General features: G+C 38.9%; 1 protein-coding gene across 3 annotated transcripts; it reads left to right on the top strand.

Moving 5' to 3' along the window:
- Window positions 1-4,430: 4,430 nt before the first annotated feature.
- clp1.L (cleavage factor polyribonucleotide kinase subunit 1 L homeolog) lies at window positions 4,431-19,021 on the top strand. Of its 3 annotated transcripts, none has more exon segments than NM_001091318.1 (3): window positions 4,431-4,517; window positions 12,104-12,748; window positions 15,396-19,021. In NM_001091318.1, coding segments are annotated over 2 exon segments (1,320 nt in total). In that variant the 5' UTR covers window positions 4,431-4,517; window positions 12,104-12,106; the 3' UTR covers window positions 16,074-19,021.
- Window positions 19,022-20,535: the final 1,514 nt, after the last annotated feature.

Below are 20,535 nucleotides of genomic sequence, written 5' to 3'. Positions count from 1 at the left end.
TTATCAAAGGTCGAATTTTGAATTTGTGAATTTTTTTATTCGAATATACTTACAACCCGAATAGAAAAAATAAGAATTTCTAATATTTGATGGAATAGTCCAGACCCTAAAATTCTAATCGAATTTGAATCAAGTTTTCTCTCCGAAAAAACCCCTCAAATGTCAGGAATGTAATTAATGACCTCTACCACCGAACGGTAGATTTTAGGCAATGATTATTCAAATTAGAACTGTTTTCATGGTCGAGGTGTGATAAATCTCACATTCAGATTTACATAGAATTCAAATTAATTTTGACACCAAAAAAAATTAAAAAAATTAGAAAATTACCAGGTAACAACCCCTTCATTGCCAGAAACCTTCCCATGATGGCTCTTAGAGGGTTATTTATTAAGGTTCGAGTTGTGTTTTCCACAAAAAATTCACAGGTTTTTTTTGGTCAAAACTCACATTTTTGAATTTAAAAAAACTATAAATTTTCAAGATTTATTATACCCTACCCCTGGAAATAGCTTGAATCCTAAAATCTAAAACCTGTTGAGGGGATGTAGGAATCAATGACAATGGTCTGTAGGACCATTTGAATATGTTAATAGCCTCCATAATGTACAAGTTTTTTTCTGAGGGCTTTGCCCAAAAACTTGAATAATTTGAGCATTTTGGGTTAAACAGAATCTAGTTTTTCCATTAAAGTTTTTTCTTAAATAAGATACCATTTAAGTTGTGAGTTCATTCAAGTTCATTAGAGGTATAAAAAACTCTTAACATTCAACTTTTGATAAATAACCCCCTACGTGTTAAACACACCATGTTGGTCATGTGACCCAGTGTTAGCTGCCAAGGACAGAGGTGGAGATAGTCGGCTGACATATGCTATAAGCAAATACACTGGCCAGCTGAGATTATTGGCAGACAGAGTAAAAAAAGGCAGGAACATGAGGGTGCAAGTGTTCTAGGCTGTCAGTAGTCTTGGAGCTTTTGTTGTGAAGAGGAACCAACTCAGGATGCATTCTTTGCAAAAAAAAAAACTATGGCATTCTAATGCCATGGTTACTTTTGCAATGTTTCCAATACTAGGATATGCACACTGTAAACTTTTACAATGTATAAAAGTACATACAGGGAAGACAACATTATAATAAATAACATTCTAATAAAACCGTGAGTTTGTCAGGGGGCCTATCGGCTCCCAGCGGGAGTAGTCAGGACCAAGGAGGAAGCTTCAGGGATCAAAGTCCAAGTTTGCGGAACCAGGCAAAAGTCCAAAAGGCAGGCAGAATAATATCAAAGTCGAGGTTCAGGCAGGGTCAAAAGTCCAGGAATCAACAGGATTTAACAAACACCCAGGAATGTTCAAAACAACGAGCATCAAACCGGCATCCTTGGCGACCTTTTATTTTGAATTTCTCACCGGGCACATGATGTCTGATGTCATCATGCCGGTGTTGGCCCACATGGTTCATGGGTGCCACCATCTTGGATGCAGCGCCACCAGAGATGGGATCTCCATCGGGCGCTCTTGACAGAGTTAGACAGAGCAGCTGTGTCAACAGTGTGAGCGTTACAAACCAGGATTTTTGGCTGAGGGTTAGCAGACTGTGAGATAGAAAATGAGACAAGATGATGATCTGAATGTTGAACTAAGAAAGCAAATGGGGATGACCATCCTTATGGGTGGCTTTATTCAGCCACTGCTAGAGATCAAAGGAGGATGTTAGATGGAAAAATCGAGATAGCCATGTTTAAGAGGGATCATCATTCTGACAACAGAAATGACCCAATATAATTGCAGGGCTGTCAGAACACAGACAAATTGAGAGCCAGGATTAAAGGTCAGAGAGAAATGTAGTGAGGGATATGGAAAACGAAGTTCTATATACAACAGCTACACATTCAGATTGCAAAACCTCATTTGTTTTTGGCTGAATAAGAAAGCTGCCTCAGTGGCATTGTTGTTCTGAGAGAGCCAGGTTTCAGTTACAGCAAAGAGATGAAAAGACTTAGAACAGAAAAAAAATGTGGAGCAAAGTAGATATTAAGTAGGTATTGAGAGCACAAGAAAAGGGGAGACAGGAAGAGGAGAGTAAGAATCTAAGTAAGATTAGATGATTCTGAAAAATGTGTGGGCTTTAGGGTAGCAAAAACAAATAGGAATATAGCAGGGACCAGGATTTGGAGAAAATGTGCCTGCAGCATGCAAAAGCAGGAAAGAGAGGGAGAGGAGGTGGGAAAACAATTTGAAATGGCCATGAAGTAGTAGTTGGAAGGGACAGATTTTTCACAAAGTTACAGAGTGTACAGCCTAAGGAGTGTGAGGAATGCAGCAAGGAGGGAGATACAATGTCAAAACAAGGATTGCCAGTTGGAGGGTTAAATAAACTTCCTTTGGAAGCACTGAGAAAACAGACAGGGTTTACAGCATTAATAACATTTGCAGTTTGAGTATAATTTTCTTTGTCAAATACCAAACAAGTAGGCTGCAGGATCATCTGTGGTGGCTCCCTTATTGGTGACAGATAGCACATATTTGGCCTGGTAGATGCTGCAAAATTTTCAGGAAGTTCCCAGGGTGAACTGTGTACAAATTGGGGGAAAACATCACCAGTGATGTTGCCCATAGCAACCAATCAGCAATAGGATTTCAACAGCCACCTACAAGTTAGAAAACAAAAGCAAAGATCTGATTGGTTGCTGAAGGCAATATCACTGGTGAAGTTTTCCACCAATTTTTCCACAGCATTATAAATAGTCCTCTTAGTCTTTGCTTGCAGTGTAGATGAAAACTGTTATTTGCAGTCTTTAGTGGGTCAGTCTTTTTGGTCAATTTCACCCACTGAGGGTTATTTATCAACACTGGGCAAATTTGCCCATGGGCAGTACCTATGGCAACCAACCAAATTGTTGTATTCATTGTTCTTTTTGCAGCTGGCTTTAAAAAGCTAATCAGTGATTGGTTGCTATGGGTAACTGCCCATGGGCAAATTTGCCCAGTGATTATAAATGAGACCCACTGTCTTCTAAATTAGTCTACATTTTGTCCATAAATTTCTTCACATTAAACACTGGACCAGAATTTAAAATAATGAAATCTGTTTCTGCATAACCATAGTGAGATCTGGTGAGGTGTTATGGCGGCCATACACGGGCAGATAAAGCTACCGATATCGGTCGTTTGGACCGATTTGACAGCTTATCTGCCCGTGTATGGGGGCTTCCGACGGGTCTTCCCGATCTATATCTGGCCACGATATCGATCGGGAAGATTGGATTTTTTACCCGACCGACCCGTCTGAGCCTCTTGGCGCATCGTAATTCGATAGTTCGGCCATACGGCCTAACGTTCGAATTACCCCCGATATAGCCATGCAGTTAGTGGCATATCAGGGAAAGATCCGCTCGTTTGGCGATGTCGCCAAACGAGCGGATCTTTGAGTCTATGGCCACCTTAACGCTTCAGTAAAACAGGGGAAACCCTTGCCAGCACCAGGTTTTACCAATTGACCTAGGACATTCTGTTGTGGAACCGATAGGGAACCAATACACTTCAGAATAGAGTGCTCTCCACAATCCCATCCTCTTACAGATAAACAAAAAAACCTTTGGGGGGGGGAGAAACCTAGGCCCAGCAGACATAGCAAGCAACCCTGCCTCTCTACTTCCACACCGGGGAGGGAGGATTTTTATGCTTCCTCTATAATTATGTGGTTGGACATTTTTGCAAGCTGTATAAAAAACTAATCACACATCATTTTAAATTGTTTTACATTATATTTACATTTTACCCTTGATTTAAGTTTTCCTGAATTTTACAGTTTTTGGGTGGTCCAAACAATTTATGATGCATAATGCATATACATGATTTTACACGAAAAAACGAGAAATTTGAGTTGTACTGTATTGGAAGTAGCTCTTGTTCTATGGGTATTGCATGTTTTCTGTTTTTAACAAAGGACAAATCAACTACGGATTAATTATTCCGAAAAGTCTCCACCAGCAACTACTCATCTTTTGCCACAAACCACGAAGAAAATAAATCAAAGGGATCTTCGTTCCCAGGCACAAGCTCCAATGAGCAAAGAATATAGCAGCTGTTGGGCTTTTGCAAACACCCTCCTAGAAATAAGTCGTTTTTTTCCCCTGGCACAAGTACGAGTTCTAAAGAACAAACAAAACAATTAACTTTTTAGTCTTGGTCAAACATTAGGACGTAAAGCTACTAGCAAACGTAGCACATTGAAGGAGAAAAACGTGCGCAAACGTAAACGGCTTCCCAACAACCCCCCCCCCCCCTCCTCCAAAGTTACTAAAAAAACATGCGCGCGTGACACTAACGTGTTACGTACTCCTCTTAGCTGGTCAGGGAGCTTGTATACGTGCAGAGTGGTTCTACACTACAGTCCCGCGAGATGAGTCTTGTGACGTTTGGGTTAATTTCCGGCAGGAGAGAAGGAGGCAACGCTGCAGGATTTTTCAACAGTGATCCGGGACTGCTACCTGCGTAAAGAAAATCGTTCGTGGTATGCTCATCTGGAGTGCTTGGGGAATAATCTTTCTATTTGCGTTTTCTTGTATTTATGAATTGATTAAATCTATTTAATTGATACATTGTGATGCAAGTATTTAAGAGGCCCTCAAACTGAGTGAAAACTGGAAACCTAAAAGGGCGTTATATCACATTTCGAAATGGGTTCAATTAAGAGGTATAAACTTACCTTTTACCTATTGTAATATGATTTGTTTTTAATTTCTTGAGCTAAACCGTGAACTTAAAGTTACTCCATGTTATTTTCTGATGAGGTAGATAATTATATTACTGACAAATGGATAGCCCTATTAAAGTACATGTAAAACCTAAATGTTCCTACCATGTATATAAGTTGGGCATATCTTCCGCACCCAAGCCACATCATTTGTACTGCATATACCCCCTTCATTTGCCAGTACCATTACATTTTCCTAAAACAAATAGCAGCTTTCACCCAGCGACCATTTTCCCTCAGTAACACTGACATCTGCAAACAGGACATGTATGCTGTAAAGTTAATGCAATGCAGAATGCAGGTTTACACAGGCACAACATACTTTGATTAAAAAAAAAATATAGAATCGGACAGCTAGAGTTTCTATGGGAACTAGCAATGCTATCTCTTTATTGGCTGTTAGACTGGAGGGTGTGTTTAGTTATCTGAGCTAAGAAGAACTGAGCATGCTCATAAGTCAAGAGTCAAGCTATTTCCTGAGGGAGGGGGCCTAGTAGGTTAAAGGAGGAGAAGGATTTCTAAATGATTAACAAGATACCGCAGCCGTTCTGTTAACATTTTAACAAGTGGCAGTTATCTAAAGATTTCAAAGAGGCTTTTCACTTATTACATTTTTTGTGGAGGGGTTTACATTAACAGCAAAGTAGGAAGGGGGTTGATTCTATACTAGAAATCTAATTTATATACCAAGCGAGGACCAACCATGGAATAAAATCTCACTGTTTAGTTCAAAACATTACAAAACAATAACAAACAATAGGCAAGAAATGTTAAACACAAGCCTTATCTGTTGAACAAGGGGTGTTTATGAGCAAAGTCGCATTTGACACATATAGGGTTTTTGATGTAGGTGGTAAGACTCCATTAAAGAGGATGTTCACCTTAAAACTATAGTCTAAATTTGAACAGCCCTTAATTATTATTTGAAATGGCTTATTTTAAAGATACCATAAAAACTGTAGATCACTGCTGCTAAAACTCTCTGCTGTCTGTCTGCTCCCTTTCTCTGCCTTCTTTCTGCAGGGATTGCCAACACCATGACATGCAGGAAGCCAAAGTTCACCTTGAACCAGTACTGAGCATGCCTTCCCTCTCCTGCTTCAGTTGCATATCTTTGGATTGGTTGGCAAGATTCAGCCTTGTAGGTCCTGGTATCCGCATTCCCTTGCAGAGAGAAGGCAACTATACTGGTTTAAGTATTTAAACAATTCTTAAAAGTGGCACAGTAGCAACTTTTATACCAATTCCTTTATTCCCTTTTTGCATTTTGTACATTGCTTATACTTTTTGCTTTAGAAATGTATTACTAGGCCCCCAGGCTACTGACTCACACAGGCTGGGTGTTAAAGGACCAGTAACACATTTTAGAGAACCCAGTCAATGCACTTATATACGTAACATCAAATATGCAGCTGCATCCAGCTTTCTAGTAAGAAAATAATGGAAACCACAGCTTTCTTGTGGAGTCCGAGGGGGCTTGCCATCTTGCAGCACTAGAAAAGCTCCTCCCTGCCTGCGCGCCGCTGTGAGCCTCTTCCTGTTCTTCGGGATCCAACTTCCTGATTTGTGATGTCACTTCCGGAAGTGACATCACCTAGCAACCACTAGTTACCTGAAAGCGTCTTCTCCGCTGTCAGTATGGTCCTATCTGTTCTAACAAACTGTTCCCCTCCACTGCCTCTCATCAAGCACCAGCCCTTCCACGCTCCTCTGACAATTGCGCCTCTCACCTCCCCAGCCATTCTGTGTGTGTGTGTGCCTCCCTCCCAGCCCTAGGTGACCATTGAAGCAGCCCTTCCACGTGTGCCTCTCCTCCCTAGCCATTCCGTTGTGCGCCTCTCCTCCCCAGCTCTTCCGTGTGTGTGCCTCTCTCTCCCAGCCCTCTGCGATCTTTGAAACAGCCCTTCCACTGTGCCTCTCCTCCCCAGCCATTCCGTTGTGTGCCTCAAATTTACTAAACTTTATATACCACGTGCATCTACTACGTGTTTTGATCATCAGGATAGTGAAAGGAAGCGACAAACATTATTAAAGTGATACCGACACTAAAAATAGTCTTTTCAAAATATTAATCTACATTAAAAGTTACATATGTGACATATATGATTGTTTTTTTGCTGATAGTTCTGCATTTGTAAGTAATCTATCCTCTACAACCAGTTTAAACCCTATTGCTGTCCAACGAGGGACTAGGCAGGGTTGCCCACTTTCACCAGCTTTGTTTGGCCTTGCTATGGAACCCTTTGCGAGAGCCATCAGAAGTAATGTAGTTATTAAAGGCATTATGATAAAGAATATAAATTTTCGCTATTTGCAGACGATCTGTTAGTACATTTAACCAACCCCTTTATATCATTACCAAATTTGTTAAACATGACTGCAACTTTTGAAAGAATATCAGGGTTAAAGATTAACCAAGATAAATCTGAAATGCTACCATGTAAAATTCCAGTACATGTAACTAAATTGATAGAACTCAATTTTGGATTTAAAATACTAACTGCATGTCTACGATACCTGGGTGTGAACCTTACAACTTAGCTTTCCCTACTATATAAAGCTAACTTCTCTTCGATGTTTAAATCTTTAATACAGAATATGCTGCAATGGGGTTAACATCACATATCCTGGATAGGAAGGATACATTGCGTAAAAATGGTGACAATACATATTGTATTTATTTATTTTGCACTCTTGTCAATTAAGATCCTACTAGCAGATTTGAAAACATTTCAATCCCATATTAATAACTTAATATGGCAAAACAAACATCCACAAATCTCTAGTAGGATTTTATATCTACTGTACATAAAAAGAATGGAGGTCTTTCTGTTGCAAAGATTACAAAGTATGATCAGGCAGCTAGACTGGCACAATGGACTTTGGTACATTCAGGATCTTTGGCACCTATATGGGTCCAAATTGAAAATGACTTACTGCATCCATATAGCATGCAGCATGTATTAAAAATACAATTTCAAAACTTTAAAGAGTTATCTCCTATTACATTTGATATGTTAAGCCTCTGGCGAACACTCGCAAAAAAGAATTATCTTATTTCTTTCTCTTCGTTGCTTAGTTCCTTTTTTAAATAACCGGAAATTTATCCCAGGACTGTCGCAGCAACACTTTGGGTGGTGGATCAACAAGGGAATTACTACATTAGATTCTTTAAATAGAAAAGGAAAATGTCTTGCCCTAACACAACTTGTAGACACATACCAACTTCCTCCACAAGAATTATTTAGAGCTTTGCAAGTGCTACATTATGTAAAAAAGCAGGCCACATTAACTGAAAAGGGGGTATTCACTCTTTCGAGTTTTGAATCTGTATGTATAAAAACTCCATTGGCCTCAGGGACGCTTAGCCTTGTATATAAAAAACGTAATCGATTGATCCCTAATAATAAAAAGCACCCTTATTGCTTGAGTGGGAAAAAGATTTTAGTGTACAACTTTCAACCCAACAATGGTCGAACTACAGTCTAATGGTGAACAAGGGAAGTAACTGTGTAACTGTTATGGAGACTTCGGTAAAACTGTTACATAGAGCATACTTGGTCCCAGCCAGATTACATAGGATTTATCCCTCATGTGACCCGTGTTGCTTTAGGGGCTGTACTGAAAGAGGAACTATGGCTCACATATGGTGGGAATGTAAGGTGGTATCTAAATATTGGGACATGGTAGCCTAGCTTATATCAAAAGCGTTACGTTCCAGGTTTAGTAAGGACCCCTTTGTCATGCTACTAGGAATAAGACCAAAGAAAAATGCCTAGAGCAACATACAGGTTGTGTCAACATATACTTATGGCAGCTAGGATAAATATTTCTAGCAACTGGAAAAAGGCAGATATACTTATGTTATCCCTTAAAACCAGAATAATCCAGATAGCAGCTAATGAAAAGCTTGGCCATATATTACTAAACGATATGGAAACATACAACACTACGTGTCTAAGAAGGTCAGATCAGAATGATTAGGATTACCGTTTAAGAGGATGGATGCTGTAAAATATAAGAAAAAACCCTGTTTTTTTCCCCTATATTTTCTTTTTTTTCTCTTCTTTACCGTTTCTGAAATAATCAAGTTTATGTTTACTATCCCTCTCGGCATCGGTTTCTCTTCATTCTGTCTTCATGCAGCAGTTGGGTGTCAGATATTCAGTTAGATCCAATATACCTTTAAGGGGGCCTTCCCTTCCTAACAGATGAATTAGAGCCCACTCAAATAAAACATTCCAGTACAAACAAAATCTAACAAAATAGCTGCATTTTGCACAAATTCTGCATGTAGAGAGACATGATTTCGGGTGATTTTAATAGTGAGTTCTAATACATCTTCTAGGCAAAAGGAGCCTCCCTATAACATATATTGGATCTATCTGATTATCTGACACCCAATTCCTGAATGAAGACAGAATGAAGAGAAACAAATGCTGAGAGAGGAATGAATAGTGATAAACATTTTAAAAAAAATTAATTGATTGTATTTAGAAAGTTTCTTATTTTAGTATGATGGAGCTTATCTTAAATTTTCATTTTTGCGATAGTCCCCCTTTAAGATAGATTGCAAAGTAGTAACTAATTATCTGAATAACATGAAATGTCTTTCCAGTGGCTAAAGCAAAATTTATAACTGATTTTTGGTTATATGTGTGGGTCTGAAATGATATAACACATGAATACAGATTCCATACACACTGTTGTTGAAAGTATTTAGATTACATTCTGATTTGGTAACAGCAGAACCAAATCAGAACATCTGCTTTAGGAGATGATGCATGTACTATTTACCACCCTCTTTCTAATTCACTAAATCTATTACAGTACAATGGAGAACTGAATTATGTATTTTATGTCTTAAAAAGGAAATCTTCATTAGCCGATTCTTCAGTTGTGTAAACACATCAAAAATGTTCAAATGTTCAATTTCCACCAATTTACCTCCCTCTGATCCTAAAGAACATCTTTCCTTGTAGGTTCCCAAGCTACTTGAAATAAAAAGTTGTCATTTAACATACTAACTAAGCTAACTATTTATCATGCTGTGTAAAAAATGGAGTGAAACATTATTGGTGATGTTTTATAGCTGTTGAAATCAATTTGCTGATTGGTTGCTCTGGGCAACATAACTGGTAATGCATAGTTACATAGTTACATAGTTACATAGTTAAATTGGGTTGAAAAAAGACAAAGTCCATCAAGTTCAACCCCTCCAAATGAAAACCCAGCATCCATACACACACCCCTCCCTACTTTTAATGCTTCACTCCGGTTTACACAGCATGAAAAATAGGTCCCCAAGACATTAGCAAACAAGGGAAAGTTGTGCTCACCACTAATTTTTAAACCATTAAGCAGGTATTCAATGAGGTTGTGACCACAGAAAAGAGTCCAGCATTTGGCCGGGTACGCCCAAAATACCCACAAAGTGGTCGGGTTTCAGGCAAAAATTCCCTGATTCCTTGGCCGTGCGGGCAGTCAATAGGTAATCCAGCTGGGTACCAAAAATAGGTGCAGGTTTGATAAAAAGATAGCAATAAATTTGTAGCCTTACAGAGCATTTGTTTTTAGATGGGGTCATTTGAAAGCTAGAAACATTCAGAAAAAGAAGGAAAATAATGCAAAAAATATAAAAAATAAATAATGAAGACCAAATGAAAAGTTGCTTAGAATTGGCCATTCTATAACATACTTAAAGATAACTTGAATGTGAACCACCCTTTTAAGGACATTTAATGCCTTAAGATACCAAAACTCTGCTACCCTTTAAACAAAACAGGGATTGTTTGTCCATATATTGCAATATATTTAAGTTGGCCATCCCTAGTCATCCCTGGTCTGGCCAGTCCTACACTCAACTTTCAACTGATACATTCTGAATTATATTGCTTCATTATACATTTTGCATAGGGACTAAGTTTTACCTGCAACTTACTTGCTGCTTTCGAGGTTAAAACTCCCAAACATAGTTGCCCTTTTATTGGCCACCACTGGCATTACCTGACTATTGCCAAGACTTTAGGCAATATTTCGCTTGCTAAGCTAACGCTGTCTTCCTTAAGTTGCAAGTGGCATAGGCAAAAAAGGCCTTTACTTAAAATTAGATTCTAGATCCCTTAACTCATTCACTCAATAACGGGAACTCCGACTTCCAAACCAAAATTTGATAAAGAAGCCCACATAACACAGAAACCACAGTTACCTGTTTCTTCAAAAAGTATGAATAAATGGCATTTTTTATGCTGCAATCCAGCTGTTTAACAGTTCTTCTCTTTCTACATCATTTGAAAATCTGGCTGGTAAGGAGGGACTATAAACAATGATGTTAAAAATTGTAACAACACATCTTACAGACAGAATGCAGGAACTACATAACCCACAATGCATTGCACTGTGATGTTCTGTTCCTTAATGAAATCACGTGTGCATGGAATTGTGAGGTTTGGAGGATGCAGACTAAAGACAGCTGGCTGTTGATACAAAGTAACCGTAGTCCGAAAGATCAGCAGAAGAGCAGGGGGTTAGGCTTAGGGAACTGTCAGAAACCATTACAAATCATAAAAAGTCTGCATATTTTTTAATTGGTGTATATTGCAAAGTTGCTTGAAATTAGGTTTACTTTTTAAAAAACTAAAGTTATGTTTTTGTTGCGTTCCCCTTTAATTTTGTCATTAGTACTACTATGTACCACTCCAATAGCCCCACAAATTACTTGTCTACTTGATCAGCCACATGCTGAACCCTGGACCCAAGGAGATGGCAAACTGTCCTATTGTAGCAATCTGAACCGTCAATTACCCGCCCTATCTGCTTCCCAAGTAAGTGAATGCCCTATAACCACAATCTGTCTAGTCCTAGTTAAATAAAGAAGTAGCTTCAGAAATGTGGAATAACTGGTAATTGATAGACCCTAATGGATTTTCATTCCTTAAATTGACGATATGCAAAAAAATATTTGTTAAGCAATTATTTTGCATTTTTTCTTCTTTCAACTTGTGCTGTAAGTGAGCTTTGCAGATCACTGAATTAGGTCTTGTTGTAGTATCAACGGGATTTTTAGTCCCGTCCGATCGACATCTGGCTGACTTTCGGCCAGATATCGATCTGGGAAGCCCGTCGGAGGGCCCCATACACGGGCCAATAAGCTGCCGACTTGGTCTGCTGGCAGCTTTTATCGGCCCGTGTATGGCCACCTTACGACAAGTGTACATATATAATGCTGTGGTCAGTACACTTCTCCTTTTCTGATTTCACTCCAGTATTTCATGTATTTAAGAATATGCAAAAATACTTTGTTGTGTGTGCCACCTTACTTTATGTCTGCATTAACATTGCAGATAATGTCCTCAGAAGACCTTTCTGCACCAGGCCCATCAGCTCCAGATAGCTCTTGGTCTTCCACAGGCCCATCTACAAAATTTGAGTTGGAACGTGAAACGGAACTGAGGCTTGAGGTGGAGGGTACAGATCCTGTGCGAGTGGAGCTGGTTTCAGGGTTGGCTGAAGTATTTGGAACAGAGCTGACTCGAAATAAGAAGTATACTTTCCCCCCTGGAAGCCGGGCAGCTATATTTACCTGGCATGGATGCACTGTGCAGCTTTGGGGAAGTCCAGACATGGCCTACGTGTCTCGGGACACACCTATGCTTCTGTACCTGAACACTCAAGTTGGTTTGGAACAAATGCGAGTGCAAGCAGAGCGTGAAGGAGAGCGTGGTCCCAGAGTGCTTGTTGCAGGGCCCTCTGATGTGGGCAAATCTACCTTGTGTCGACTGTTATTAAATTATGCAGTGCGAAGAGGCCGCAGGCCCACACTTGTGGAGCTAGATGTGGGACAAGGTTCTGTTTCTGTGCCGGGAACAATGGGCGCATTATGTGTGGAGAGGCCAGCCGATGTGGAAGAAGGATTCTCTGCTCAGGCTCCTCTAGTCTACCACTTTGGATCCACTACTCCTGGGACAAACATCAAGTTATACAACAAGGTGACAGTCTTAACTATATGATTAAGACATCTTATCTTTCCTGTTCTCACTTTAATTACTTTGTAGGCATGATAGTTCTGCATACCTTCATTGGTCACCTTATGTAAACATGCATATCGCCATTGCCCCTGAAAAGTTACATTTTGGATATTTTGGTGCTTTCAAGGACCTCATTTGCTGGGTCAGCATTAACTTTGCCCAGATAGTTTTTCTTTATCAAGACCCTATAACATCACACAGTAATGTAGTAAAATAGTTTATAAAATAAATTTTTATGTATTTTTATGAATGTTTGCATAATTCCTTCTTAAATTCTTCTTAGGAAGGAATAGCTAAACCCCACCAGCAGGATAGCCACCAGTTTAAAGGGAATGTGTAACTTCCATAGGAAACTTTGGTTAGCTATTGATTAGTTAAACAGCACTATATGGACATCTTATACATTCTGACAAATGGCCCACGCTTGTTCAAGAATTCAGAGGTAGCAGCTCACCATCAGCCAATTTGAATAGTTTACTGCCCACATTGACAGTTCTTATTTTTGTTCTTTTATTTTTCTTATGATTCTAGTGCCATAGTGCTTAAACATTTGTTAAAGGGGTGGTTCACCTTTAAGTTAGCTTTAAGTATGTTATAGAATGGCCAATTCTAAGCAGCTTTTCAATTTGTCTTCATTATTTTTTTTTTATATATAGTTTCCATTATTTTGCCTTTTTTCAGATTTTTTTCCAGCTTTCAAATGGGGGGTCACCATTTAAAAAGCAAATGCTCTATAAAGCTACAGATATATTGTTATTGCTACTTTTAATTACTCATCTATATATTCAGGTTCTCTCCTATTCATATTCCAGTATCTTATTAATATTATAGTCCTATACTTTAATCAAGACATTTACTATTTATGCGACCTGTGGGGGCAGTTTGGACCTATTTTGAAGCTCAGTCCAGACCTTGGCCTGGCTTATTTAAAGAACAGAATAGTGGATCTTCACTATATATTTGTATAACAGCATAGCTTTTAGGAACTTTGTGGCATGAGTCAAACCATGAAGATTTCTGGGGTCCTACAAAAAAGTTGATTGAAAAATGGTTACTCATTCCAGTTTTCAAATGTCGGGTCACTGACTCTTAGCAGCAAAAAAACTATTGTTCTGTGAGGTTATAATGTTATTTTTTTTTTTTTTTTTATAGAGAAAAAAGGGCAGGCGCTAGTAGAGACCAGTCCTCCAGGCAGGCTTGTCAAAACATAAAGTAGTTTATTGTAGAACCCAAGGATACAACCTTAAGTATTAAGTATCTGAGAGATATGAAATGTGTAAGCCTTGCCTATTATTATAGCTGTTTTGGAGGCATTGAAAAAATTGGTGTTACTGTTCCTTTAAAACCAGTGATCCCCAACCAATGGTTCGTGGGCAACATTTGGATGTTGCTCCCAGTGGCCTCAAAGCAGGTGCTTATTATTTTTGAATAACTGGCTTGGAGACAAGTTTTGGTTGCATAAAACCCATGTGTACTGACAAACCGAGCCTCATGTGGGCTGCCAGTCCACATTGGGGCTACCAAATCGCAAATCACAGTACTTATTTGGTACCCCCAGGAACATTTCATGCTTGTGTTGCTCTCCCAACTCCTTTTACATCTAAATGTTGCTCACGGGTAGAAATGGTTGGGACCCCTGCTTTAAATGATTCACCCAGAGAAGGTGTTCCCCTCCTCCTCTTTATTTCTGAGAGACCCATCACCTCTGGAATATGCTATTTTTATATGCAATTGGCTAGATGTTCCACCAGGATCATCTCATTACACTCTTATAGTCTTTTGTTTCCCCGTCCCAATTTTTTTTCCAAACATGTTGCTGGCATCAATTTGAAAATGCATATATTTTTCAGAAAACAAAATTATTCAGTTTTAACATTTTATATGTTGTCTTGGTACTGTTCATGTACATGTAAGGATATTTGTCTATGCAAGTTAAATTGCAGTTTATTGGTTAGCCCTAAACTGTTCCTTTAACACTGTATAATGTGATCATCTCCATTGTTATTTCTTAAAGGGGTTGTTCACCTTCAAACAACTAGTTGTTATCAGATAGATCACCAGAAATAACGACTTTTTCCAATGACTTTGTATTTTCTATGTGTCACGGTTTTTCTAATATTGAAGTATAAAGTGTCATTTCTCTCCTTCTGAAGCAGCTCTGGGAGGGGGGGTCGCCGATCCTTTAAACTGTTCTAAATTGATACATTGAGTTGATACATTTCTTATCTTTGTCCCTGCTGAGCAGAATCTCTGGGTTTCATTACAGGCAGCTGTTAGACTTGATACAATTGTTGCTAATACTCCAGAGATGCTGCTGAGAAATGGATCAACTAAATGTTGCAAAATTGTAACAGTTTAGAGTCTGCACCTGGATTACTGAGCTGTCAGACTGAAACACCACAGACACGAACATTCAACTTTAAACTTAGATTTTGGAAAAAACGTAAAAAATAAATAATGGAAAGTAATTGGAAAAAGTCATTATTTCTAGGGAACAATCTAAAAACAACTAAATTGAAAAAAGTGTTCGGAAGGTGAACAACCCCTTTAAATTATTGTTTGTATTACCTTTCTCTTCCCTTTAATTAATGCTTTTTTATGCCCCCAGCTTACCTCTCGTCTGGCACACGTTTTCAACCTGCGCTGTGATTCTAATCGCCGTGCATCAGTCAGTGGGTGCCTCATAAACACTTGTGGCTGGGTAAAAGGTTCTGGATATCAAGCTTTGATTCATGCTGCATCTGCTTTTGAAGTAGATGTGGTGCTGGTGCTAGATCAAGAGCGTCTCTATAATGACCTACTGAGAGATCTGCCACACTTTGTTCGCACTTTACTTCTTCCTAAATCTGGAGGTGCTTCTGAGAGATCTAAAGAGTGTAGAAGAGAATCTCGAGATCAGCGTGTACGGGAGTACTTCTATGGTCCACGTGGTTCACTGTACCCTCATGCTTTTGAGATTAAATTCTCAGAGGTCAGAGTTTACAAAGTGGGAGCACCAACAATCCCAGACTCTTGTCTCCCTCTTGGTATGTCACAAGAAGACAATCAATTGAAACTGGTTCCAGTGACCCCTGGCAGGGACATGGCACATCATTTATTAAGTGTGGTTCCTCTAGATGGAGGAAGTGCAGAGGAGGGGATTGAGGAAAGAAGTGTGGCTGGGTTTATAGTGATCACAGGTGTAGATACTGAAAGACAGACTCTCACTTTGCTCTCTCCTGCTCCTAGACCACTTCCGAAGTGTGTGTTACTAATTATGGATATACGATTTATGGACTTAAAATGACATTTATGTCCATGTTGTATTAGAAGTAAAAAAAACAACTTTTTCAAACGTTATTTTCAACATTGTTTTATTGTGTGATTCCTGTTGGCCCATAGGTAGATAGCTAATTGACCATTTTGGTCTTGTTTTGTATTACTGAATGTGGAAAAAAAATGAAAATCTGGTTTGTTCTTTCCCTGGGCCACTGTAATCTTATGCTGTTATGTTTTTTATATGCAAAACATAGCAGCAGAATCTTTGTAAATATTAAAGGGATACTGTCATGGGAAAAAAAATTTTTCAAAATGAATCAGTTAATAGTGCTGCTCCAGCAGAATTCTGCAATGAATCCATTTCTCAAACAGATTTTTTTTATATTCAATTTTGAAATCTGACATGGGGCTAGACATATTGTCAATTTCCCAGCTGCCCCAAGTCATTTGACTTGTGCTCTGATAAACTTCAATCACTCTTTACTGCTGTACTGCAAGTTGGAGTGATATCACCCCCTCCCTTCCCCCCCCCCAGCAGCCAAACAAAAGAACAATGGGAAGGTAACCAGATAACAGCTCCCTACCACAAGATAACAACTGCCTGGTAGATCTAAGAACACCACCACAGTAGTAAAAACCAATGTCTCACTGAGACACATTCAGTTACATTGAGAAGGAAAAACAGCAGCCTGCCAGAAAGCATTTCTCTCCTAAAGTGCTGGCACAAGTCACATGACCAGGGGCAGCTGGGAAATTGACAAAATGTCTAGCCCCATGTCAGATTTCAAAATTGAATATAAAAAAATCTGTTTGCTCTTTTGAGAAATGGATTTCAGTGCAGAATTCTGCTGGAGTAGCACTATTAAATGATGTGTTTTGAAATATAACATGTTTTTCGATGACAGGATCCCTTTAAGGTGTCGCTAAAGCCATTTTACCTATGTTTTTCAGAAGTCCAATAATAATAATAAAAAGGGCTTATATTGAACCATGTTTTGTTAATTCATTTAGCAAAACCTTTGGGAATTTTACGTTTTGGTTAAAGATCTTGGGATCGGCAGGCCTGGCCTGGCATGTATAATGCTAGCTGACTCGGAGCACCTTGGGGTAGCTTCTCTAGTACAGGTGAGGGAGAAATGCTAGGAAGATAAGGTAGGTATGGAATCCATTATCCAAAATCTTTTGGACCAGATAAGGTATACAACAAAAGTGCTGTGATTGGCCATTTGGTAGTCCATATGTGGAATAGCAAACTACAGAAGGTTTTGTTTTGCAGTACAGCTATTATTTATGCAACCAAAACTTGCCTCCAAGCCAGGAATTAAAAAATCAGCATCTGTTAAGAGGCTGGTGAGCAACATGTTGCTAAGGGGCCACTGGTTGGGGATCACTGCTCCAGAAAGACCCTACTCTGAGTAAAACTTTATAAAGTATAAAGTTGCCTAGAAACCTAGATCTAGCATATGTTATATCATACATTTTAATAAAATAAATAGTGATGTGATATAGAACATGTTGAGCCACAACAGTATAGAAATTAAATGTTTGAATATTGGAATGGAAAAACTTTTCCTGGAGTCCATAAACTACCCCTAAGCCCCAGTACAGATGTCCATTCATTACTAAATCCCATCTGAGAGGGGGTTCTTTCAATTTTTATAGTCCCCTACTTAAGATTGCTTGAGGTACCTACTCACACTTGTAATATTGGATGACACAACAGATATTCCTAAGGAGCCCCTTTAAGCAACACTTAAAATGTTTAACCAAAGAGCTAGAACATCTATTTCCAGGGTATACTATTTGGAGGTAGTAAATAAAGATAGGGAAAACTTGGGTTGTTCACTTCCATTACAGTTGTTCTTAATCCTTACACATGCTCAGTGTACCAGAAAAAAAAATCACAATCCTTGTTCGTGGGAAGAAAAGTCACATGATTTTTAAGAATCTTTTTTTCCCCTACCCTGCTCTGCCTGTGCCTGGTCTACCCTATCTGTGTATACCATAGTCTGCATGACCATCTCCGCCTGTGTATGCCCTACTCTGCCTGTGTACCATGATTTGCCTGACCTACTCTGTCTGTGTGTGCCATACTCTGCCTGTCCCATGCTGCTTGTGTGTGCACCATACTGTACTTTGCTTGCCCTACTATGCCTGTGTCCCATATTCTGTACCATATGAACCTGGTGGTTGTTTAGCATTTGGAAATACTTGTTAAGGTGTTTAATCATGTGCTTAGGGCTGTTGTGCTATTAACAGTGATGGAGGAGGCATATGGTAATAATATAATAGTAGGAGCAATAACCCATAGCAACCAACCTGCAGAAAGCATTAACTAGCCAACTGTTTAAAAGCAAACATCTTATTACTTGCTATAGGATACTGCTCATGGGAAAACTTGGAGCCTTTCATTACATATGATGGTACTATTTTGTAATGGTTATTTTGATAAAAGACAAAGTGTTTCAGGAGATGTAACTCATAGCAACAGTAGAAAGAATTTACTTAATGCTGTATAAAACATCACTGATGATATCTCCCCTAGCAACCAATCAGCAATTAGATTTCAACAGTCAACTACACGTTAGAAAACAAAAGCAAACATCTGATAGGTTGTTATCGGCAACATCGCAGGTGATTGTTTTTCTCCTCCCATCCTATATGTACTACTCATGGGCAAACTTTGTGCCATTTATTAAATATGAGGGTAAGATTTTATAATAGTTATTTATGCCTCATGTGGTTAGCTTCAGCTCCCAGTCTTCGCAAACGTCCAGTATGCTCTAGACTCTTAACAACAGGCTGTGATTATGGCAAGTTACTGGAACACCAGGCTCTCCCAAGGAGACACACAGTACAGGAAACAATGCTAGCTGACACTCTGAAATAAAACGGCAGACTAAGGGGCACTGAATATGCTTTTTCAAATGCCACAATTGTGAATGTAATTTTAAATAAAGTTTTGTTTGTATTAAAGGTTTTTACATTATATTTGTGCCTTGTATGTTCCATAACAGCAGAAAGCAATCTCTGGCAATTTGTCACTGGTTCTTTAATATATACAAGCTTAAACGTTTGTGAGTGGATGAATGGTGCACTTAGACAACATACCCCACAGTGTTTAGAAGGGTATATGTCAGCAGTGACGAGATTGGGAAAAAAAGCTTTAAAATTGATGTCACTATACTGATAATACAATATACTACACTATCTTTTTGTGCATGTTTCCTTGAGCTTCATTTTGCGCTGGCTTACAGTTATTCAAGCTGTGTGGATTCCTACTTGAGGGAAAACAAGTTTTATTGTGCCGGATAAAAGGGGAAATCCAGTGTCCTTGGACAAGTTGTAAAGATAATCGAACAGACCAAGATCATGTGGCTGGAAAAGGTGTAGAACAGCCTCAAATAAAGTAAGTAGAGGCAATAGAGAGGTGACCCTGACCAGTTACAAAAAAAAACAAAACTGAACTTTCCTGGGGGTAGTAGGGTACCATTGCGTATGTGTACATAACTTTGTTTCATGTTGCAAGGGAAGGGCTCAGGGATGTTAAATGGCATGCAGAGACTGGGAAAGGTTTTCTAGAACTTAACAATTGTCTATGTAAGTAACCAGTTGTAATCACACGGAGCTTCTACAAATAATTTATAATACACCTAGTTGATTATTACATAAGCAGGCAATTTACACTTCCCAAAAGGAATAACTATATTTTAAAAATAGATTATTGGCAACTAAATGAGCATTGGAGTCACAAATTTCCATGACAAATTTCAAAATTAAATTTAAAAAAAAGTTTTGAATTCAACATGTTTTCCTGCGACATTATCACTTTTAGGGCAGAGACAGACGTGGAGATTCTGGGAGATATAGTTGCAGGTGACTAATCGCCTCTTCTTCAGGCAACTATTCACCCAGAAAAGCCTTCCTGCCGGATACAATCTAAATCGCCGGTGGTATGGCATTAGGAACGCTTAATTTTCCAAAGTTGCCTCACGAGGAAACTTTGGGCGACTGCGAAAAACGAAGCGTTTCAAGTGCCATCCCACCAGTGATTTAGAATCTAGCCGGGGGAAGGCTTTTCAAGGAGATTAGTCGCCCGAAGAAGAGGCAATTAGTCGCCGGGTGACCAAATCTCCACATCTGTCTCTGCCCTTAACTGACTCGAACAGTCTTCTCTAATTTTTCAGCAAGTGGCTTTTGTCTGCTGTTATACTTTTTTTTTAATTATTTGAAATGAGAAGAGTTAGCATCTTTATTAAATGTGGTATATTTTGATAAGGGTAACTCCTAGATAGTTCTATTACTATATGGAATGGGACATTTTGCAACTGTACTTTTGGAGGCCGAGTTATCAAAGGTTGAATTTTGAATTCCTTTGAATTTTTTAAAATTCAAATATACTTACAATTCGACTGGGAGGTTATTTAAAAAATGTGAATGGCTAATATTAGATCGTATGGTTCCGACTCGAAAATTTGAATCCCATTAAT

This window comes from Xenopus laevis, chromosome 7L, assembly GCF_017654675.1.
Source record: "Xenopus laevis strain J_2021 chromosome 7L, Xenopus_laevis_v10.1, whole genome shotgun sequence".
Lineage (NCBI taxonomy): Eukaryota > Metazoa > Chordata > Amphibia > Anura > Pipidae > Xenopus > Xenopus laevis.
Note: the sequence above shows the minus strand (reverse complement) of the source record. Positions and strands in the feature narration are given on the sequence as shown.